This window comes from Ursus americanus, chromosome X (assembly GCF_024610735.1).
Source record: "Ursus americanus isolate L20-20 chromosome X, mUrsAme1.1.p, whole genome shotgun sequence".
Classification (NCBI taxonomy): domain Eukaryota; kingdom Metazoa; phylum Chordata; class Mammalia; order Carnivora; family Ursidae; genus Ursus; species Ursus americanus.
The window spans coordinates 16,214,367-16,238,020 of NC_142164.1; the positions used below are offsets into that span (position 1 = coordinate 16,214,367).

Consider the following 23,654-nt stretch of genomic DNA (forward strand, 5'->3'; position numbering starts at 1 on the left):
TCGCTCAAGTGTCAATAATACATGAGGACACTGTCTGTCCATGATCTACACTTTCAGCAAGGAACATCACTGCCGTCACACCTCAGCTCAGGAGGGCCCCCATGTATGTTCACAATTGGTCCACTAAGGGTCTGGCAAGTATAGAAGCTGAATTACAAAGGCAATATTGATAGTTCCCTTGTTCTTGGCCGATTTGTAGAATCCTGTCCCAGTTTCCAGAGACTATCAGGATCCCAGTCATCTCATAAATATTCATTTATTCATAGGTGAACAAAATCTTCCCCTACATATCTAGCCATGCTAATCAATTCCATTGGGGCCACTGTCAAACAATTCTCTTTTTAAAAAGATTTTATTTATTTATTTGAGCGGGGGGGGGGTGAGTGAGCGAGAGAGAGAGAAAGAGAGAGCACACGAGCAATAGCGGGGGGAGAGGCAGAGGGAGAGGCAGAGAGAGAGGGAGAAGCAGGCTCCCTGCTTCAGCAGGAGCAGGGAGCCCCAACGTGGGGCTTGATCCCAGGACCCTGGGATCATGACCTGAGCCGAAGACGCTTAACCCACTGAGCCACCCAGGTGCCCCTGTCAAACAATTCTTGATGTAATAGTCTTTTTCCCATGTGGGACATACCTACATCCCATTTTTGTCATTCTGATCATTTCTAATGACAAGGAAAAACTTTTTATAAATATTTTAGATAACCATTCCTATTTCATTAGCTGAGGAAATTTAAACTAATTCTGAACTTCATGAGGATACATTTCTATTTTTCAAAATGCTAATGCTATCCTCAATTACTTAAAGTACTCACTTTAGATTTTAAATTTTTAACACATAATTTTTCTTATTCAGAAAATCCTTAAGACTTTTGAATAGAAAATTGGGGTTTAAACAAACATTTGTAGTCCTTAGGGAACAACTGAAAGTATATGATTCTTGCAGAAAAACTCTAACATATTAAGCCTTATTTAATCAAATCAGTAGTTATGATGATGAATAAAAAGTAATTCATGGAAATGTAAAAGACCACAATTTATCAACATTGTCTTTTTTCCACACTTAATTAGAATACAAAATTGATCAGGGATAATCAGGTTAAGTACAAATTGAGTGAAGCCCAATTACATATTATTTTCTTGCTATTCAATCACCTTTTTACATCTTGTTTCCCCTACCTATTCCTTCCCAACAAATTAAACATCCGAGGATTCATGTGCAAAATAGGCAATCCTTGTATCAGCAAAGTATAACTAGCTTAGTTTTAAAAACTGCTCTAAGATAGGTGATTTTTCCTTACCAAGAGGAAACTAGCAATTATTGAAAATATCATTAGGAACTAGCATGGGCATTCAGCACATAACCTAAAAAATTATTTTACTTGTTGATTAATGGAACAATTATATTTCATCAGGACTTATAATTTTATCTACTCACTCATATAAATAAATAGTTTTCACTTATGTTTTAAAAAAATCAAGGTGCAGCATGTTTCTACACATTAGCAGCTTGAAGACATGATTGTATCTTCAATATAGTTCTTATTTGGAAAACATCTTTGAAGGTATCACTACATTGGTTTTAAGGGCATACACAGCAATTAGATATGCAAATTCTGTAGATAAATAGTATTTTAGGAAACTAAGAAAATAAGGTAATAAGAAATAGTTGCTCTAACTTGTGTGAGAGAGGGCGGGGGGAGGGGGGAAGAGAGAAGCAAACGTGTTTCTCCGCTGGTGAGAAGGTCTTGGGATGGGTGAATCACTTAGTTGAAAGTTCATCTACCACAATAAATGGAGAATGAGAATCAGAAGATCATATGGGAGATTGTGACAGTGCTGATTCTAACTGGTGAATTACAAGAAGATCCCATACCACTATTGTTTCCATCAAGAATATCTAAAGATAGACTAGGAGAAGAAAATGCCATTCGTCAATAACAGAATGCAAAAGATCTCTGTGCCCTCGGCTTTGTCTACAAATGAACACAAAATATGTGAAGCAAAGAACTGGCACTAGTTACAAGAGCAATTTCACAAGAGCAGTAAAACAAAGCCAACAGTAACATTAAATAAAAACCTATTCACAGCATTTCCCATCTTGATTATTAAAACATGCTTTCTTGGCATGCTTTTCAATAATACGCTCAGCCTAACAAAGCACAGAAAAATCCAAGGAAGAAAAGATGGGCAGAAGATGACTTTTTCCTAAGCTTGCATTTTTATATTTTCTCTAATACCCCCCCTTTTTTTTTTTAAAGATTCTATGTATTTGAGAGAGAGAGGAGCAGAAGAGGAGGGAGAGGGAGTGGGAATCTCAAGCAGACTCTGTGCTGAGCTCAAAGCAACCCCCGCCCCCGACGCTGCAACAAGGGGCTCGATCTCACGACCCTGAGATCACGCCCTGAGCTGAAGCCAAGAGTTGGACACTTGACTGACTGAGCTGTCCAGGCACCCCTTCTCTAATACCTCTTAATCAAATGCCAAGACCCCACTTCTAAAAATGTATCCAGCATATATTAACATCACACATAAATGTTAGGGAGAAGAACTAAAGTTAATAGCATTCATTTGGGATATTAGTTTTATAACTTCTAAAATATTTAATAATACTTCTGAATTTATACAACAGTAAGAATAGATTTAAAAAGCAAGTGAAAAATGGCCAATGAATGTTTAAAACCTCATGTTAATACTCACCGTATCAGACTGTTGAGTAGTATCAGAAGAAAGCTTGCTGGTTGTGCCTTGGAAAATTTTCTTTGGCTGATCTTCAAATGTCATTTCACCTATGACAAAAAAGCAGATCAAAGTAGATATGTGTTATCTAACATGCTTTTGCTTTTAATTGTAAAAGTAAAACTTTTTCATTGCAAATACTTTAAGATACATAAAAACAAAGGAAAAAGTGTTATATCCCCATTACCCAGAGATAACCACTTTACAGTAAGTCCTAAATATGTGTGTGTACACATGATTGTTTTTAAACAAAATTTGATTTGTATCATATATAATACCAATATGTAACCTTTTTGTTTTTAATGATTATAATTTTCTCATATTAGTAGCTAAATTCTACAACGTGATTTTATAGGGTTATGTAGTATGGCCATACCATAATTTAATCTCATTCCTTATTTTAAATGTTTAGGTTGTTGCTATCTTTATTTTGCCAAACATATACAATAAATAGACCAATTCTTTTATAGCAGACAATGAACAAAATAAATGCTTTTAAAGATTAAGGAGACAAATCTAATCTCAAAAAACTGCACTGCTGTAATCTTTACATCAAAGTAAATGCTAAAATCTGCACATTATTACACCATCATGTGATAACAGTGTCTGAATGAGAGAAAACTGATGTTCAAGCCCATAACTCATAGGGTGGAATTTGAATGATAAAACACAAAGGCCATCTACTCATTAAAAAATATCCCTAGGAGTAGGGACACCTGGCTGGCTCAGTCGGTACAGCATGTGACTCTTGGTCGTGAGTTTAAGCCCAATGTTGGGTATAGAGTTTACTTCAAAATAAAATATAGGGGGCGCCTGGGCGGCTCAGTCAGTTAAGTGTCTGCCTTCAGCTCAGGTCATGATCCCGGAGTGTGCTGGTGACTGTCTCCCTCTCCCTCTGCTCCTCCCCTGCTCACACACTCTCTCTCTCTCAAATAAATAAAATCTTTATATATATATATATATATATATATATATATGGCGCAATATATACCTCGCTAGAAATAGAGATTCCACAGACCTTCCTTAGGAGTATAATCATGGCTCGTAAAGCTCAAAAGAGGTCTGGGTATCCTGTCCCACGCCAGATTACAATTACACCATTATGGAAAAATTACTCATCTTTCCTTTTGGGTTTAAATTAAAAGCTAGACATATCAAGACAAATTCATCATTTAAAAAAATTGAAATTTTCTTTGCCGAAACCATTATTGTAAAATAATCTTTATAGCTGTCTGATTTCTGCAGATTTCTCAGAATTCCCACTTGAAGCCTTATTTGCTCTTACTTCTAGTGGAAGTAGGTATAGCTTATCACCATACAGCACATCTTCATGTGCTTGGAGATCCTAACTGCTATCTCATACTCTCTCCCATTTTATATCGTCCTCGTTCTTTTTTCTCCCCCACCCAAGACCTCTTTGGATTTTTTATACCTTCTTTCCCCACATTTCATTTGTATTAATAGGCTCCAAATAAGACACCATTTGTTGTTTCCCAAATGGATATTCATATTCCCAAACAGATAAATAAAATTAAATTTCTGTTTAATCTGTTACTGTATCTAAAATTCCACATGAATTTTGACCAAACTTGTACAGGCTGTGTTTGGAAGGGTCTGACTTAAAATACAGACTATGTAATACATATAGAATTAGTTTTGGAGTTCTTAGGGGATACCTCAAAGAAAGGAGGCAGTCGTCCTCCAGGGTAACTGAAAACCAGGTATGAGACGCTTGTGTGAGACATGCCACATCCACCAAGATACTGGGCAGAAACCAAGTGTATTGTGTGAAAATTATAATACAAAAAATTTTTTAAATCATAAATTCTAAGAAAATTCCAGGAATTTTCAATGTCATAAAACGTTTTATGTGTAAATGTCTTAAAAGGAGAATTGTTTTTATTTTTTAAAATATTTATTTATTTATTTATTTATAAAGATTTTAGTTATTCATTTGAGAGAGAGACAGCCAGCGAGAGAGGGAACACAGGCAGGGGGAGTGGGAGAGGAAGAAGAGGAAGAAGCAGGCTCCCAGTGGAGGAGCCTGATGTGGGGCTTGATCCCAGAGCGCTGGGATCATGCCCTGAGCCGAAGGCAGATGCTTAATGGCTGAGCCACCCAGGCGCCCCTATTTATTTTATTATTTTAAAAAAGATTTTATCTATCTATTTGTCAGAGACAGCACAAGCAAAGGGAGTGGTAGGCAAAGGGAAAGGGAGAAACAGGCTCCCTGCCAAGTGAGGAGCTAGATGTGGGACTTGATCCCAGGACCCTGGGATCACAACTCGAGCTGAAGGCAGACGCCTAACCAACTGAGCCACCCAGGTGTCCCAAGATTTATTTATTTTAGAGAGAGAAAGCGTGCAAAAGGGGAGAGGGGCAGAGGGAGAGGGAAAGAGAGAGAGAGAAGCAGACTGCTGAGCGTGGAGCCCGACGAGGCGTTTGATCTCACGACCCTGAGATCATGACCTGAGTCAAAATCCAGAGTTGGGATGCTCAACTGACTGAGCCACCCAGGCTCCCCAAAAGGAGAATTATTTTAATTTAGTATAACACTGTCTTCAATTCAAGCATATTTTATTTTACAGATTTATTTTTTTTAAGATTCTATTTTTAAGTAATCTCTACACCCAACATAGGGCTTGAACTCACAACCCCGAGATCAATAGTCACACACTCCACCAACTGAGCCAGCCAGGTGCCCCTAAGCATGTTTTATTTTAAATACTAAAATGACTCCAACTTTCTAACAGCTCTTAAACTTAATATATTTAAATTTAATTTAACACTAGCCGCTAACTTCACAGCACATGCAAAAGACCCCTGAGCTAGGACATTGATCCATCATCACAAAACAAAGTGCTTAGTTTGAAAGAGTGTTTTCTGGAATTGATCCAGTCTTAGTCTTAGAATATAATAAGTACATGCTGAGTTAGATGTGTTGTTTGGGTAGCTCAATTTTTATGATCCAGAAATTGCACTACTGGGTATTTACCCCAAAGATACAGACGTAGTGAAGAGAAGGGCCATATGCACCCCAATGTTCATAGCAGCATTGTCCACAATAGCTAAATTGTGGAAGGAGCACCATATGCATATGCACCCCAATGTTCATAGCAGCATTGTCCACAATAGCTAAATTGTGGAAGGAGCCGAGATGCTCTTCAACAGATGACTGGATTAAGAAGATGTGGTCCATATATGCAATGGAATATTACTCAGCCATCAAAAAGAACGATTTGCTACAACATGGACAGGACTGGAGGAGATAATGCTAAGTGAAATAAGTCAAGCAGAGAAAGACAATTATCATATGGTTTCACTCATTTATGGAACATAAGAAGTAGTAAGATCGGTAGGAGAAGAAAGGAAAGAAGAAAGGGGGGGGTAAATAGAAGGGGGAATGAACCATGAGAGACTATGGACTCTGGGAAACAAACTGAGGGCTTCAGAGGGGAGGGGGGTGGGGGAATGGGATGGGCTGGTGATGGGTAGTAAGGAGGGCACGTATTGCATGGTGCACTGGGTGTTATACGCAAGTAATGAATCATGGAACTTTACATCAAAAACTAGGGATGTACTGTATGGTGACTAACATAACATAATAAAAAAATTATTAAAAAAAAAGATGTGTTGTTAGGGCAACTGCCATTAATTAATCCAAAATACATGCAAGATTGAAGTACATTTCAATTTCTTTCCCTATAGTCTTGCTCTCCTCCTTCCTCTTCTCCTCTTTTTGTTCCCCCTTTTCCTCTTTTTTCCTTCTCCTTCTTCTTTCCTGTCTTAATGAATTTTTCATAAATACACATTTTAAAAGTTTAACCTCCTTTCCTATTTATCAATTTTCCCTCCCTGTTATAGTTAAACTCAGTAGTGGTATTAACAAAAAAGGAAGAACAACCTAGCTTAGTGAGGCAGGGTTGAGAAATAGGTTCCAGGGCTGTGGGAGTTAAAACACAAAACAAAACAAAACAAAACAAAACAAACCCCTTCTGTTTTTCCCACTACTCTTTTATTACTGGGTAGGTGGGTCATTTTCCATATATTTAACCAAAATTAACCCCCATAAAGAAGTGAAACATCAGAGAACACATACCTTAGCATATATTTTTAGTGTAGTAAGTGGATCTGATTTGTGTCAACTTATTCATATGATGTCAACAAGTAGGTGTGGCGGCAGCCAGGGCAGGGGTTGAGATTCAGTGGAGTATTAGGACTGATTCATTCTCTTTGTTCATTCATTCATTCCCCACCTTGTTTCAGGAAGTATTTAAGGCAGCTAGCTTGGTGAATTACATAATGAAAATCATAATAGTTGACTAAACTGGAATTAAATTCCTCAATTCACACTTATATGGCACTTTATAGCTTTTAAAATTGTCTCTACACAGTTTTGAGTAAAGCGAAAGGCCTCTAATAACTTATTAAATATATTTTAAATAAATCCTTTAAAATAAATTTCTTATAACACTTGATTTTGTATGATATTTTATAAAAATAATTTGAAGTTATATTTATTTTTGCTGGTAGATAAAAGTACCTTTTCTTTTTAATGGTCCACAGATACTTGGTCTAATAATGTTGGTGGGGTTTTGACTTCTTCTAAAATAAAATTATGACAATCATTACAAGAAAAAATTTGAACAAAATCAGCTATGACTATTTCATTATAATAGATCTAAGGACAAACACTAAAAAAGGACTGTGTAGTATCACATCGTTTCATTGCTTTTCTCTAAATCTGGGTTAAAAACAGGAATGCCTCAGGACAGCAAACTGTCTTGTAATTTACAAGGATTCAGATTCTCTGAAATTGCGGGGGGGGGAAGCTAGAAAGACCTACAGTTCTGGCTGTGACTCGCCTCGAATCAAGGTGAAGATCTTAGGTAAATGAGCAGGTACAGTTGTTTACAGTTTAAGAATTAGCTCTGATCCTTATCATCAAACTTGGGGAGGAAGACTATGTTCAAACGGGGCTAATGAATTACTGATTCTTCTTGTGTTCGCATGTTCTCACATGTTCTTAATCACTTGATTCGTTTCAAAATACAAAATAATAAATCAAAACAATGGCATTGTAATTTAGCTAAAAACACACGACTTCTTTGGTTGTCATAGAACCTGGAGCTGTCATTTCTTAAAAGTTTCTAAAATTCTTATTTAATAAGCAACTTGGTATATTTTCATACAACATAAACTTACATTGTAAATTGTCGCGTAGGACTGGGAATAGGACTTGGAGGCAAAGTGGTGCAACTCACACAAGTTTGTAACGATGGAGGAAAACATTGCTAAAACCAAATTAGAACAGAGGTTTTAAAACCACCACTCTTCTCAGAAAGCAGATCAGTGGTTTCCTAGGGTGGGCAGGGGGTGGAGGGAGAGGATATTAAGTGCAAAAGATCACGAGAACATTGTTTAGAGTGTGGGAACTGTTCTATATCTTGATTATGGTTACAGGATTGCACACAATTATGAAAATTGATCAAATCATATACTTAAAAGTTGGTGACTTTTGTTATATGTTAATAATAGTTCAAGAGATGAAAAGGAAGGGAAGAATGTCATTTAGAATCAGAAGTCCTATGGCAAAATATGTCCCCCCAAAATGGGGGGTGGGTGGTGAAACACTAATATTTTATCAAAATTTCAAGGGACACAGATTCTTAGGCTCTCCTTTCTTACCTTCCCAATCCCCCTGGTGGGAGGAGCTGCTGGGGATACTGGATTTAAATTGATGCGCTTTGAAGATGGTTTCTCTAAATCATTGTCACTCTGTGAAAGCAGAAAGCAGTGTACCATTGTATCACCAATTGCTTACCTATCACATACTTAGGGAGATAGCTGCTGCACGGGGAAGGGAATCCCTAGTGAGTCAGTGGTTGTACCATCATGAGGAACTCCTATCATTCTAAAGCAAGCAGGGAACCCAAGATTCACTTCACTTTCTCCTTTTGGGAAAGAGAGCTCATGGCAAGTTGAGAGGCTTCCCTAGTGTCCCCAAAAGGCCTAGAATGTGAGTATTTGATATCGAGCGATACTTACTAGTATATACACAAATCCTAAATTAAAATTTTTCTCTTGGCATCTGACCCGTGCTTTGTTGTTGAAAACTACAACACTATGTCCAGGAAACAATCAAAAAGGATTTGGTTAGCACTAAGATACAAATGCGACAGCAAAAATAACTACAGCTATAAAAAATGTTCATAGATTTTATGTGGACAAAATCAGTACAGCATAATTCGGACTTTAAAATGTGCTCTTTTCTAAGACACGGTACAGTTATGTTACATGTTCCCTTCCTCTCCCTAACACATCCACAGATTCACTCACTTGTGCCAACACCTAAAGTAATTAGAATTGGGTCGGTTAAGGGAATCCAACAGCATCTATAAATTGTGTTAACACCAAACATGAAAAGGGGCAGGCTTCAGAGGTTATCTAGTCAATTTTCAGGACCTACTCCTAAATCAGGGATAGATGTCCATCTAAGGCACTCAGGGCTCAAAGGAAAATAAGATGTCACTGTTTCTGTTGATGACCCATTTCCTAATCTAGTAACTCCCCAATCTGGACACTGACATCTAGCGAGAATCTCTTCTACCCAAATATCAGCTCAATTCCCAATCATTATCTGAGATGTCCATGGAAAAGAACCCTAAACATCGCTCAACTTCCACAACGAAGTAATCATAATGTGTACAGAGACATTAAAAAATGTTAGCAGGGGATGTAACTAAATTCCAAATATGTTCAAATTAAAGGTCACATGTTAAAATGTTAGTGGGAGTATATGTGTTACAGGCATAGAAATGTAGTATTTATCCAGGGAACCCATTGTCTGTGGTTTGAAACTCTAATACCTAGTTAATAAATTATGTAGAAAGGAATGAAATCATTTACTGTTTTGTCATTAAAGCAATTTGAGCAGCAGAACTGAACTTTTCTTAGACTGACTAGGACAGAGAGGAAGCTGGTCCGCAACAACAATGGTTTTGTATCAGACAACTCTTTACTTTCAAATGATGTCAGTTATTTTTATGAGTAAGTCATCAACTGTTTCTTAGGAGCAATCAAGAATTATGCAGTGTATAAATTTTAGTTTCAAATGAGAGTTTAGATTTCTAGAAATTGCAGCAAAACTAGGTAGTGTCAATACTGAAAATCAGTAAAAATTTCAAATTTTCTATAAAATTGAAGTGTTAATACCATACCAGGTTCAAACTTTCTTCCCAAGATCGACTTATCCGTATTGCAGTTTGTACTTCCCTGCAAAAGAAGAGATATCAGTCCTGGAGTTTGCCTAACTAAAAGAAAAGATGTAGCTGAATATAGAGATGATCAGAATAGTAATTCAAAGTACACTACTTACCATTCATGCATTGCTTCTCTAGTTACTAAATTCATGCCTTCTTCCTGAAAGGCAGAACGTGAGAATAAATGAATACTAGATCTTATGGTTTTACAGAATTATTTCCTTTGGTTGTACCTTTATTATTATTCACAGGGCTATAGAAAAGCTACAGTATAAACAAATCTCTAAACAAGTGTCTAGTTCTCTACTACTCATTGCTGCACCTACTACACCAAAGATCTATTACTAATGCGTTACAGCACATCAAATATGCAGGAACTTTTTGGATGAAAAACTTTGTAGCTTTCTTCATTCAAAAGAGCAAACATCAAACATTCATTATTATACTGTTTTTCGTACCATTAATACTACGGTATTAATAAATATTATTCACAGTCCAAAGCAAACTAAATGTCTATCAGTATCGGTTTGTTCAACTAAAGGATGGTGCAAACATGATTTATTTTTATTTTTTTAAATATTTTATTTATTTATTAGACAGAGATAGAGACAGCCAGCAAGAGAGGGAACACAAGCAGGGGGAGTGGGAGAGGAAGAAGCAGGCCCATAGCGGAGGAGCCTGATGTGGGGCTCGATCCCACAACGCCGGGATCACGCCCTGAGCCGAAGGCAGACGCCCAACCGCTGTGCCACCCAGGCGCCCCTGATTTATTTTTTTTAAAAAAGATTTTATTTATTTATTTGAGAGAGAGACAGCACGCATGAGAAGGGGGTAGGGGCAGAGGAAGAGGGACAAGTAGACTCCCCACTGAGTAGGGAGCCCGACGCAGGGCTCAATCCCAGGAGCCGGGGATCATGACCCAAGCCAAACGCAGACGCTTAATGGACTCAGCCACCCAGGCACCCCTATGTGCAAACATGATTTAAATCTAGTAATTGACATTGAAAAACATGTATTATATATTAAGTAGAAAAAAACTCAGATGCTATTTATGTCGAATTATAAACAAGAGATGTTCAGAAGGATGTTCACCAAAAAGTTCATAGTACTTAGTGAACTTAGTGAGTAGGGGGATTTAGGGTAATTTGTTCTTTCTTTCTTTGTATTTTACCATATTGTGCTCGCTTTGGCAGCACATATACTAAAATTGTATTTTACCATATTGTTTGACCTTTTTTTTTTTTATAAACGCAAGTATCATTTCTCATGTAAACAGTTATTTAAAAAATAACCCACATGTGGAAAGATATCCTGTGTTCATGGATCAGAAAACGTAATATTTTTAGGATGGCAACACTACCCAACATGATCTACAGATACAATGCAATGCTTATCAAAATCCCAGCGGCATTTTTTGCAGAAATAGAAAAACCCATCCTAAAATTCACATGGAAGAAAAAATAAAATTCACATGGAATCTCAAGGAGCCCTGAATAATCAAAACAATCTTGAAAAAGAAGCTTAAGTTTGGAGGACTCACACTTCCTGATTTCAAAACTTACTATAAAGCTACAGTATTCAAAATAGTGTGGTACTGGCATAAGGACAGACATATAGATCAATGGAATAGAATAGAGAGCCCAGAAATGAACATCCATGCATACAGTCAAATGATTTTCCATAAGGGTACCTACCAAACCATTCAACGGGGAAAGGATGGTCTTTTCAACAAATGGTGCTGGGAAAACTGAATATCTACATGCAAAAGAATGAAGTTGAATCCTTTCCTTACACCATGTATAAAAATTAACTTGAAATGGAGAAAAGACCTAAACATAAGACCTAAAACTATAAGGCTCTTATAAGAAAATATAGGGCAAAGGCCTCATGAATTGGATTTGGTAACGATTTCTCAGATATAATACCAAAAGCACAGGTAACATAAGAAAAAATAGATAACCTGGACTTCATAAAATTTAAAATTTTGTGCATCAAAAGACACTATCAAGATAGTAAAAAGACAATTACAAAACTGCAGAAGATAGGGGCGCCTGGGTGGCTCAGTCAGTTAAAAGTGTCTGACTCTTGATTTTCCCTCATATCATGATCTCAGGGTTGTGGGATCAAGCCCCACGTCTGGCTGTGCACTCAGTGTAGAGTCACTCGAAGACTCTTTCTCTCCCTCTCCCTTTGCCCCTCCCCACCATGCTAGTGCTCTCTCTCTCTAAAATAAATAAATTAATTGGGCACCTGGGTGGCTCAATTGGTTGAGCATCTGCCTTTGGTTCAGGTCATGATCCCAGGGTCCTGGGATCAAGCCCTGTGTTGGGTTCCCTGTTCAGGGGGGAGTTTGCTCCTCCCTCTCAGTCTGCCACTCCCCCTGCTTGTGCTCTCTAGCTCTCTCTCTCTCTCTCTCAAATAAATAAAATCTTTAAAAAACTAAAATTAATTAACTTAAAAAATCTTTTTAAAAAAGAATTGAAGATATTTGCAAATCTTATATTTTATATATCCAGAATATAGAAAGAACTCCTATAATTCAACAAGATAAATAACCTAATTAAAATAGGAGCAAAGGACTTGAACAGACATTTTTCTGAAGAAGATATACAAATGGTTAATAAGCATGTGAAAAGATGTTCAACATTTGTCATTAGGGAAACACAATTCAAAACCACAATGAGCTAACACTTCACCTTACTAGGATAGCTATTATTTTTATTTTATTTTATTTTATTTTAAAGATTTTATTTATTTATTTATTTATTTTAGAGAGCACAAGCGGAGTGAAGGGCAGAGGGAGAGGGAGAAGGAGACTCTCTGTTGAGCAAGGAGCCTGATGCAGGACTTGATCCCGGGACTCCGGGATCATGTCCTGAGCAGAGGGCAGATGCTTAACCAACTGAGCCACCCAGGTGCCCCAGGATAGCTATTATTTTAAAATGCAGAAAATAACAAGTGTTGATGAGAATGTGGAGAAATTGGAACTCTTATACATTGCTGGTGGGAATGTAAAATGGTGCAGACTCTGTGGAAGACAATTTGATCGTTCCTCCAAAAGTTCAATATTGGGGGCGCCTGGGTGGTGCAGTCGTTAAGCGTCTGCCTTTGGCTCAGGGCGTGATCCCAGCGTTCTGGGATCGAGTCCCACATCAGGCTCCTCCACTGAGAGCCTGCTTCTTCCTCTCCCACTCCCCCTGCTTGTGTTCCCTCTCTCGGTGGCTGTCTCTAATAAATAAATAAAATCTTAAAAAAAAAAAAAGTTCAACATTGAATTACCATATGATCCACCAATCCTGTTCCTGTGTATATACCCAAAAGGATTAAAAAAGGGACTCAAACAGGTACTTGTACATCAATGTTCATTAGTAGCACTATTCACAAAAGCCAAAAGGTGGAAACAACCCCAGTGTTCATCACCAGATGAAGGGATTAAAAAATGTGATATAGGGGCGCCTGGGTGGCACAGTCCTTAAGCGTCTGCCTTTGGCTCAGGGCGTGATCCCAGCGCTCTGGGATCGAGCCCTGCGTCAGGCTCCTCCACTGAGAGCCTGATTCTTCCTCTCCCACTCCCCCTGCTTGTGTTCCCTCTCTCCCTGGCTGTCTCTCTCTCTGTCAAATAAATGAATAAAATCTTAAAAAAATGTGATATAAACATACAATGGAGTTATCATTTAGCCACAAAAAGGAATGGAGTTCTGACACATGCTACAACATGGGTGAATACTATAAGCATTATGTTAAGTGAAATAACAAACACAAAAGAACAAATATTGTATGATGCCACTTTTATGAGGTACCTAGAATAGTCAAATCTTCATAGAGACAGAAAGTAGAAGAGAGGTTACAAGAGATTGAGGTTAAATAGGAAGTTACTGCTGAATGGGTATAGAGTTTCTGTTTGGCATGATGAAAAATTCTGGAAATGAAAAGTGATCATGGTTGTTCAACGTTGTGAATGTACTTAATGACACTGAATTTTACTCTTAAAAATGGTTGAAATGGCTTTAAGAAATTGCACAGTCCAAATTCATCCTGGTGAGTGTGCGTGTGTGTGTTTTTATCCATTTGAGAGAGAGAGAGAGAGAGAGAGAGCACAAGCAAGGGGAGAGGCAGAGGGAGAAGTAGACTCCCTGCTGAGCTGGGAGCCCGATGTGGGCCTCGATCTCAGGACCCAGAGATCATTACCTGAGCTGAAGGCAGATGCTTAACCATCTGAGCCACCCAGGCGCCCCCATCCCGGTGTTTTTAAAAACATATTTCACACATAATAAAGTACCTAGGATAGCGCTGGGCAAATATGGTGCTAAATATCATGGGGAACATGAAATAAGCAGATGAGCTTTCCCTAAAATGGCCTAGAATCACATTTGAGAGACATGTTTTATACACATTAAGTTGGTGCTCTTGCAAGTAAGCATAATCATAGCCCAGGAAGTATACAAGGTGATCCACTGAGAAGCAAAAAGAAAAACACAGAAATTCAGTTTATATATTTTTAAAATCTAAGACAGTAAGAAATGAAGCTTTGCTAACAGTATACAGCTTGACACAGGTGCCCTCATTCAGCCCAGAGGGTCCAAAGATCTTACAAAACACCAGCGTGTTTTTGGCCTTTAGCTAATTATAACTAATTGCAAGTTAGGTGGCCATATGGATATATTATCTAGTTTTAATTAAACCGAGTTCCACAAAATAGACAAGTATCTTAAGAAGATTTCTCTAAAGAAATGTTGGACAGAAGATTTGTAATACAAGTCTAAGCGAATGGCAGGGAAATGGCAAAGGTGAAGTTCCTACCTAGCGCAGCACACATCATCTGCCACCTTCTTGTGAAAACACGGTGCTGGGCTAATCTCTATCAAGGCGCTGGCTAAAATAATTTTAAATCATGAAGACTGCTGGAAATATGAACTCATCTTCACTCTCAGTAATGACCTATAGTTAACAAAATACAAATGAAAATGTTCTAAAAACATCATTTCATCTTTAGCTCATCCTTTTTATATTTGTATTTTGCATATAGTCAATGATTCGCATTATACACTAGCTTGGTGGTACATGTCCATCATGTACTGGAAGGATACACTATTTACATATATTGGGAGGACGTGCTAAAACATTTCGTATTGATGGAGTGTATCATCAAAAGAGTTTAAATATCATTGTCAATATAAACAATACATGTTATGTAGTCTGGAATAGAAAAGTGGCTTAAGTTGTGTGAATTAAAATGTGATCTAGGGGATGCCTGGGTGGCTCGGTTGGTTAAGTGTCTGCCTTCGGCTTGGGTCATGATCCCAGGGCCCTATCGAGCTCCTTGCTCAGCGGGGAGCCTGCTTCTCCCTCTGTCTGCTCTGCCTGCCGTTCCCCCTGCTTACGCTCTGTCTCTCTCTCTCTCTCTGACAAATACATAAATAAAGTCTTAAAAAAAATAAAATGTGACCTAGGCCTTGAAAGTGGTTTAAAATCTGGACAAACAGAGGGTGAAGGGGAAGGTATTCCAAGCAGAAGGTACCATGTGAACAAAAGCTTAGAGGGAAAGAACATGGCAGGTTTCAGGGTAATGAGACTAGCTTGACTGAAACAGAATTTGTACTATGAAGTAATGAGACATAAAACTGGAGAGGTAAAATAGGGCCAGATTTCTAGGATCTTAAATAACTGAGGGTTTGAGCTTAAAGAGTTTGGGGAGAGTAGCATCGTTGTTAGAACCACGGGCTTTGCAGCCAAATAGAACCGAGCTGAATCTCAGTTCTGTAACTTCTTAGCTGTGCAACCGGAGGCAAGTGACTGAACTCGAGCCTCAGTCTCCTTGTCCATATGAAGATGATGATAAAAACTAAGGGTCATGAGGCGAGTGTATGCTCTTTTCCACAGTGCCTGGCAAGTTATGTAAGTGAGCGTTCACTACAACCTAGCTATTCTTATTCTTATTCTTACTCCAATTCAATAGGTAATGGGAAACCATTATAACTTTTTGCACAGGGGAGAAAGAGGTGAAAATGATGTCTTCGAGTGTTGGTTGTGGAAGTTGGATTATACTGGCACAGATAGGAAACCTCTTAGAATATTATTACGGTAATCTGGTCCCAAGGGACAGAGGAAGTGGGAACAGAGAGGATGTTGTCAAGGAAGAATTAATAGGATTAGATGTCTAATTAGATACAGTAGAAAAATAAGGAAGAACTGAAGGTGAACCTAGAGCTTTGAGTTATTTTGATGTCATTGTAGAAATGAGGGAAATCAGGAGAGGAAGTGTAAGAAGTTAGTCTTTTAAAAACAATGGAATAACAGTAAATCTTTTTTTTTAAATATAAGGTTAGTATAGTCCTTCCTTTTAATACTTCTGTAGGTGTTTTCCTGTAGTGAGAAGCTCAAAGTATTTTGTAATTTACTCAACCAACAAGAGCAACTTTTCCCAAAGTAGGACAGGATTTTGCCTGTTGTTCCTCCCATTGAAAGTCGGAGCATCAGCCAACATCAGCTGTTTTGAGGGTTGTTAGTAAAAGTAGGTTGACTCTTTTATCATTTATATCTTGCCTATTTCCAAAATGGCTATGAGGTGCTTATAAGGAAATAAGATTGTTAAAATAAGGTCAAGAGCCATGTAACTGTCAAGGGCAGAGTACTGTACGCTAGAAACCCAGGTTAAGGAGAGCCGCAGCACTTGAGCGTTAAACTTAGCTTTCAGGTTTTTAGGATCCAAGGTAAAAATGGAAATAGTAAGGTAGCCACTTGTGCTCTCTGAAGGTGAGTACGCCTGAAAGATCTTAGTTGCCCAGTGCCGGCACAATGCTTAACAAATGCTTGCCATGGGGTGTCTGGGTGGCTCAGTTGTTAAGCGTCTGCCTTCAGCTCAGGGCATGATCCCAGGGTCCTGGGATCGAGCCCCACATCAGGCTCCTCCGCTGGAAGCCTGCTTCTTCCTCTCCCACTCTCCCTGCCTGTGTTCCCTCTCTTGCTGGCTGTCTCTCTGTCAAATAAATAAATAAAAAATCTTAAACAAACAAACAAAAAAACAAATGCTTGCTGAAAGAATGAAACAATTTGTAAACTAAGATCAAATTAAACATCTCTTTATAAGAAAGACTAGGTACTCAGTAGGTTTCAAGGAAGACTGAAAAACGTATCACTGAAATCTAATGCCACTGCTTTCCTAGACTGTGGACACTAAACTGTGGTTATCTAAATGGTCGCTATCAAAATCACGCCCCGCACTCCGGCTGGCATCATCTCTTTCGAAAGCCTCATTTCATAAAGTTCCCTTACATTTGTGTCTAAACCCAGTTTAATTTATCCAAATCAGGTAAGATAAAACAAAGACTGTAATATGGGTTGCTGAAGTTTACATTTGTGAAGATATAAAAGGAAGAGATGCTAGAAATGCAGAGGTAATATGTAAATAGATAATTTGACTGATGTTACTTAAGGCACTGCTGAAAAAAGTCACGTTCTTACTGGTATTGGTGATTTTATATCCTACTGAACAAGACAGAAAATAAAGGTAAAGTTATAGAACCACATACTGTGAACAGACTGTTATGGGTGGAATTGTGTCCCCCTAAAATCTAGTATGTCGAAGTCCTAACTCCCAGTGCCTCAGAATGTGACTGTATTTGGAGACAGGGTACTTGCAGAGGTAATCAAGTTAGGATAAGGTGAAGAGGGTGGGCCCTAATCCAATATGTCCTTATAAAAAAGGAGAAATTTGGAGACAAACATATGTGTAGGGAAAACACCATGTGAATATGAAGATGGCTATTTACAAGCCAAGGACAGAGGCCTGGAACAGACAGATGCTTCTCTCACAGCCCTCAGAAAAAACCCATCCTGCCAACACCTTGATTTCAGACTTCCAGCCTCCAGAGATGTGAGAAACGAACTTTCTGTTGTTTGAGCCCCCGTTTGTGGTACTTTGTTGTGGCAGCCCCAGCAAACTCATACCCTAAGTATTTCAGCAGGGTGCTTACTTATGTTTAGGGTCTGGGGATAGGGAACTAAAAGCTGAGTGCTTCCAAAGCTCTTGAAACATAAACTTGATCGTTACTAGGAAAGGAAAATTACATAAAAAGAACAGTTCCTGACCACTTAGGAAGGCTATGTGTCTTAGAAAACTAACTTCCATGGTCATTGCCTCACAATATATACATGAATCATCATGTTGTGTACCTTACACTTAGACAATGTCATATGTCAATTACATATCAATAAAGCTGGGGGGGAACAGAAAATTAACTTCCAGTTTCATTTTCTCAAGCTCCCTAATACCTAGAAAACAGCTAGCGGCCCCAGTTGAGAAGAAATTATCCATTAACTGCCTCCTAGGAAAGGGGCAAATTAAATCATACTTTGACTTAAATGTGGACCCAGAACCTAATACTGACTTGGGCTGTGTGCTTATTTAAAAGTAAAAGAAAATGTAATCAAATCAGTTTATAGGAAATGCAGGGAACAAAAGAACATATTAAACAACACATGTAAGCAGAATCAAAATGTGGGGCAGTCTACAGGACAAATGGCCTGGTTTCTTCAATAAATAAGTGGCATGGAACAAAAACAGGAGGGGAAGGGAATGTTTTAAATAAAAGAGACCTGAGGGGCACCTGGGTGGCTCAGTTGATTAAGCATCTGCCTTTAGCTGAGATCATGATCTCAGGGTCCTGGGATCGAGCCCCACATCGGGTTCCCCACTTAGTGGGGAGTTGGCTTCTCCCTCTGCCCCTCCCCTGCCTCGTGTGCGCGCTCTCTCTCTCAAATAAATAAAATCTTAAAAAGAAGAGAGAGATCTGAGATATCATGGTTGGAACATGTTTGAATCAGTGAAAAAGACATTCTTGAGAACAGTGAGAATTTTAACCTGGACTGGTTATTAGATGACATTAAAGAATAACTTAATTTTGCTAGATGTAATGGTGGCGTTGTGATTATGTAAGAAAAAAGTCATTCTCGGAGATTCACTCTGAGTGTTTGTGGGTAAAAAGAGATCGGGGATTTACTTTCAGGCATCCTCTTCCCCAAAAGGTTAATAAATTCAATAGCTAAAAAGAAATCACGGTTAAAGAATGCATATGAAGAGGGGTACCTGGGTGGCTCAGTCTGTTAAGTATCTGACTCTTGCATGGAGCACTGGGTGTTATACGCAAACAATGAATCATGGAACACTACATCAAAAACTAATGATGTACTGTGTGGTGACTAACATAACATAATAAAAAAAAAAGTATCTGACTCTTGATTTCAGCTTAGGTCATGATCTCAGGGTCATGAAATTGAGCCCTGTGTTGGGCTTTGCCCTGGGCATGGAGCCTGCTTGGGACTCTTTCTCTCCCTCTTCCTCTGCTCCTCACCTCTCCTCCCACCCCCTGTTCACACTTTCTCTCTCTCTCTCAAAAAAATGCATATAAAGAAATATGCAATTTAAGATATCTATCAGACCATTAAGCTGCTGAAAATAAGTCTTGATTTTCCATTCAATCTGTACTCAGATTGAAAGCTAATATTATTTCTATTTTCCCATTTAATTCACTTTCTACTTGTGTTTCATTTTAAATGTTTACAACATATATTCTGTCACTATGGAAATAGATTGCTTTACAATTTATATTACCGACCAGTTAAATTTATCTTGATTTCAAGCTTCATAGTCAAATAGCAACATATAATCAATTTTCAAAAATTTATCTTGATTTCAAGCTCCATAATCAAATAGCAACATGTAATCAATTTTTAAGTATTGATCTCATTTAGGCCAAGCAACAAAACAAATTGCACAGATGAACCAGAGGTCATCTTACCTATTAATTTTAGGTTCTTTCATTAAGAACTTCTAAAAGAGCTCCCTACTTGCAAAGACAGTTAAAGAATGTTTTATCTACTAAAAAGTAAAAGAATCTTTTTACCACACTTTTTTTTGCTACTGGATGACAGGCTGGACTCTAGGGAAGCCACGGTGTGAGAGGGAGAGAGGGAAAGGAAGCAGGAGTTGGAGTCCTAAACACCAGACCCATGAGATACTATGGCTTTTGTGCCACTGAAACAGGGAAAGGGTAGCTGGAAAGGAATCCAGTAATTTGGGGCTAAATCTGGCTCTGACATTCACTAACTCTGAACATTGGGTAAATTACTAAATTTCTCCTGTCGTTAGTTTCTGATCTTATGTTGTAAGATAAAATGAGAGCACAGATGTAAAGCACCTATTTTAGCGTTAAGTGAATAATTAGTGCTTCATAACAGTTAAGCCCCCCCTTAAACAAAAGTCTGCTTGTAGTTGGGTCAGAAAAATCCTACCACCTGTGGCAGAGTGGTGATTTGATCTTTTGAGCTCTGTGGCTAATCTTCGGATAATTAAAAGGTTTAACTGTGTATTAGGCGTTTGCTATTAAACACACACACACACGCACATGCACACACACACACACACACACATGCACACATACACGCCTGCACAAAACACAAGCTGATGAGGTACAATGTGTCCCTGAACTCAGATCACTAAGAAATGAACACAAAATGATAGCATAAAGGCCATTTCATCTGTCAAAAGATTTTCTTCATCTGATAGTTTAAAAAAAACATGATAATTATGGTCATTAGGAACCTAAAAATTAATATTCCTTTTTCTTTGCAATCTCTGAAACAGGCCAGATTCAAGGCAGAAGAGTATATTGTCTTTCTGGAAACTATCAGTTTATTAAAATAGGTAATAACCCAAAGAAAATAGGACTCCTTAGTTGTTTTTGTTTTAGAGGAAAAAATCCCGGAATTAGAAACAGAATCACATGTGACGTCATTTGGAATTACTGAACCACAGGTATTTTTTTAAAGAAAAATAAAGTTTTCTTTTTACTGAACAGCTATCAGTTTCCAAAGTCTTCTTACCTGTTTGATTTGATGAAGGCGACCAAAGGAAGCACGGATGGGGATGGGAGAAGGTGGCAAAAACTGAAATTTAAAATAAAAGTCAATACCCGAAACTAACATAACATTGAATGTTAATCATACTTCAATAAAAAAATAAACAGAAGTCAAGCTGGCTTTAATGTTTCTGATTATTTCTAAACATTAATTAAGTCAATGTTGAATTACCTAAAATGTCTGAGTGCCTAATGCACGTTAGCAACAGTATTAGTTAAGTTTAAAATTAAAGAGATAAAAGATCCATTTGACTCTTGACTGAAAATATAACTAATCAAAAGTATATATATATATAACAGAACAGAACAAAATAACTGTTAACATAAGAGATACCAGGCAGAACATCAACAGAACATTTTGTTTATCTCTAATTTCCTTTTCCCAAGGCACTGGATCTTAAAATCACCTCATTTTTTTCTTGCCAGTTTTATCTTGCAAAAAACAAGCAAAATAACTCCATCACATATCTTAGAACCCAGCTGAAGAAACCACACTTTCATAGTATGAAATGTCTTCAGGCAGGCACTTCCCAAGTAGCTCTGCACATTTCCCTTGCTTGTTCAGATACTTGTCATCTAGTCTACGTTCTCCTATTTTGTCTTATCTCAAAGCTTATGAGGACCCACACAAGAGGGGGAATGAAAGAATGGAGGGATTTAAAGCTAAGTGTGAAAATGAGGCTGGAAAAGTACCTTTAGAATTCATTTATCCATTCTACCTATATCCCGGTTAGTTCTTGAAATGCCAGAAAATGAATCTACCATATTTTACTTTTACATTATATCTTAAGAGCACATTGAGTTGTGCATTCAGAAATATTTAATGAGGTAAACCACTGTGCTAGACCCTGAGGATCCAAAGAGAAATAAAACATTTTCCTGTCTTTGAGCAATTCAAAGTGTAGGTAGGGAAAATTAGGCCATAGGTCAGTGCCAGACCAAGTTATGATTTGTGGGAAGTCAAAGCACAGAGACTGTATCTCTGCATGGGGTTCCTGGGGAGGGGGGCTCCATAGAGGAGGGCAGGAATTCAATAGACAGGGAAGAGGAAGCAGGGTACTTCAGGGAGTGGGAAGAGATGCTAGGCAGAGGCATGTTTGGGGAACAGAGAGATTTAGGGTGGCTGAAATTTGGTACATGATAGGGCATGAAAGGAAGCAAATTTGGGGAAATTTGGCTGCAACCAGATCATGGATTTTGGACTTTAGCCTTTTGAGCCCAACAGGAATCCTAAAGCATAGATCCTTCTGAGTTCTTAAAACTCAAAGGTATTTTAAACAAGATCATATCTGTTTTACAACTAAAGGCAACCCTCGCAGCATATATAGAACAAATTGAGGGTAGAGGGAAGAGGGACTAGAAGCGGGATCAAAGGCCAGGTAAAAGATAATGAGAATCTGAATGAAAAAGGGTGGGAGGAAGAGAAGGAGGCAGACCAGAGAAATGATGAGAAAGTGAAAAGAGGGGTGCCTGGCCGGCTCAGTCAGTAAAGCACGTCTCTTAATCTCAGGGTTGTGAGTTCAAGCCCCATGTTGGGAGTAGAGATTACTTAAAAATAAAATCCTTAGGGGGGCCTGGGTGGCTCAGTCAGCTGAGCATTTGGCTTTTTGATTTTGGCTCAGGTCATGATCTCAGGTCATGGGATTGAGCCCTGAGTGGGGCTCTGAGCTGAGCACGGAGCCTCTCTCTCCCTCTCCCTCTGCCCCCCCTGCCCTGCACTTGCACGTGCTCTCTCTCTAAAACAATAAAAAAATTAAAAAATAAAATCTTAAAAAGAAAGAAAGAAAGAGTGAAAAGAGCTCAAGCTTGGTCTGAGGTTCCTAGCTGAGACCCATGGGTGGGTGGTAGCCAGGAAAGGCAGTAAGAGGAGTGAGTTGGTGTGGGGGGGGGAGAAGATGAGTGCTCAAAAAGGTGTGTTGGATATACAAGCATTTTTTGAAGTAGTGAATCTGAATTTTTATTAGATTTTTAAATGTATCATGTGACTCTTTAAGGAGCATTTCCTCTCACTAGTTATATCTTGCTTAAGAAAGTGTTAAAACCAGTTCGTTTCATCAAATCATTTGCTAGAAGGTGGAGGAAACAGCCAAGGCTGTAGAAGTAATAATAGAAAATTCGTATGAGGATCACTGAAAATTCACTACATCTAAATTACATTGGACAATGAGCTATAATTACTTTATCATAACAAGTCACTGTCAGAAAAATAGGGCTAGCTCTTAAGTATTTCAATATTTATTGGGCCCTTATTATGTTTAAGGAACTGTCTTTCTGCTCAGAGGGAAGGGAGAGATTAAAAGAAAAATAAGCCATAGTTATTACTCACCGACACCTTACAGTCCAGACACGAGAGCTAATTATTATATATGAGACAAGGAAATGAGTGTTAAATGGAGGCAAAGTGGGGTGGGGATAAAAAGCAAAGATTAAGTGAATGGGCACAGGGAGTGGGAGACGGGAGACAGTAAGGCACAAGGTGGCGGTGTGAGTTGGGCCTCACAGGGCAAAGAGTTTGACAGTACAAACAAGAGAAAAGGGAGAGTGCTAGGCATGTTTTAGGAAACATGTTTTAAGAAATGTTGTTAGTCCCGTGTGAATGCAATGTGAGGTGTCTCTGGAGGGATAGAAGATTCTGAGGTCAAGAGGGTGAAGATGCTGAAAAGGCTTGAATGCCACACTAAAAATAAAAAATTCAAGTGTGGCGAAATGATCTACTTTGGTACACAGATGAGCAGATTATAGC

The 23,654-nt window shown here is 38.3% G+C and overlaps 1 protein-coding gene across 1 annotated transcript in view; it reads right to left on the minus strand.

Moving 5' to 3' along the window:
• LOC123787081 (P2R1A-PPP2R2A-interacting phosphatase regulator 1-like) overlaps positions 1-23,654 on the minus strand; it is a 47,916-nt gene that overhangs the window by 7,403 nt on the left and 16,859 nt on the right. Inside the window, exons 5-11 of the mRNA XM_087859432.1 lie at positions 20,877-20,939; positions 10,112-10,155; positions 9,954-10,008; positions 8,422-8,511; positions 7,939-8,027; positions 7,277-7,338; positions 2,695-2,783 (exon numbers count right to left, since the gene is read on the minus strand). Of these exons, the coding sequence (XP_087715558.1) occupies positions 2,695-2,783; positions 7,277-7,338; positions 7,939-8,027; positions 8,422-8,511; positions 9,954-10,008; positions 10,112-10,155; positions 20,877-20,939 (492 nt within the window). The remainder of the gene's footprint in view (positions 1-2,694; positions 2,784-7,276; positions 7,339-7,938; positions 8,028-8,421; positions 8,512-9,953; positions 10,009-10,111; positions 10,156-20,876; positions 20,940-23,654) is intronic.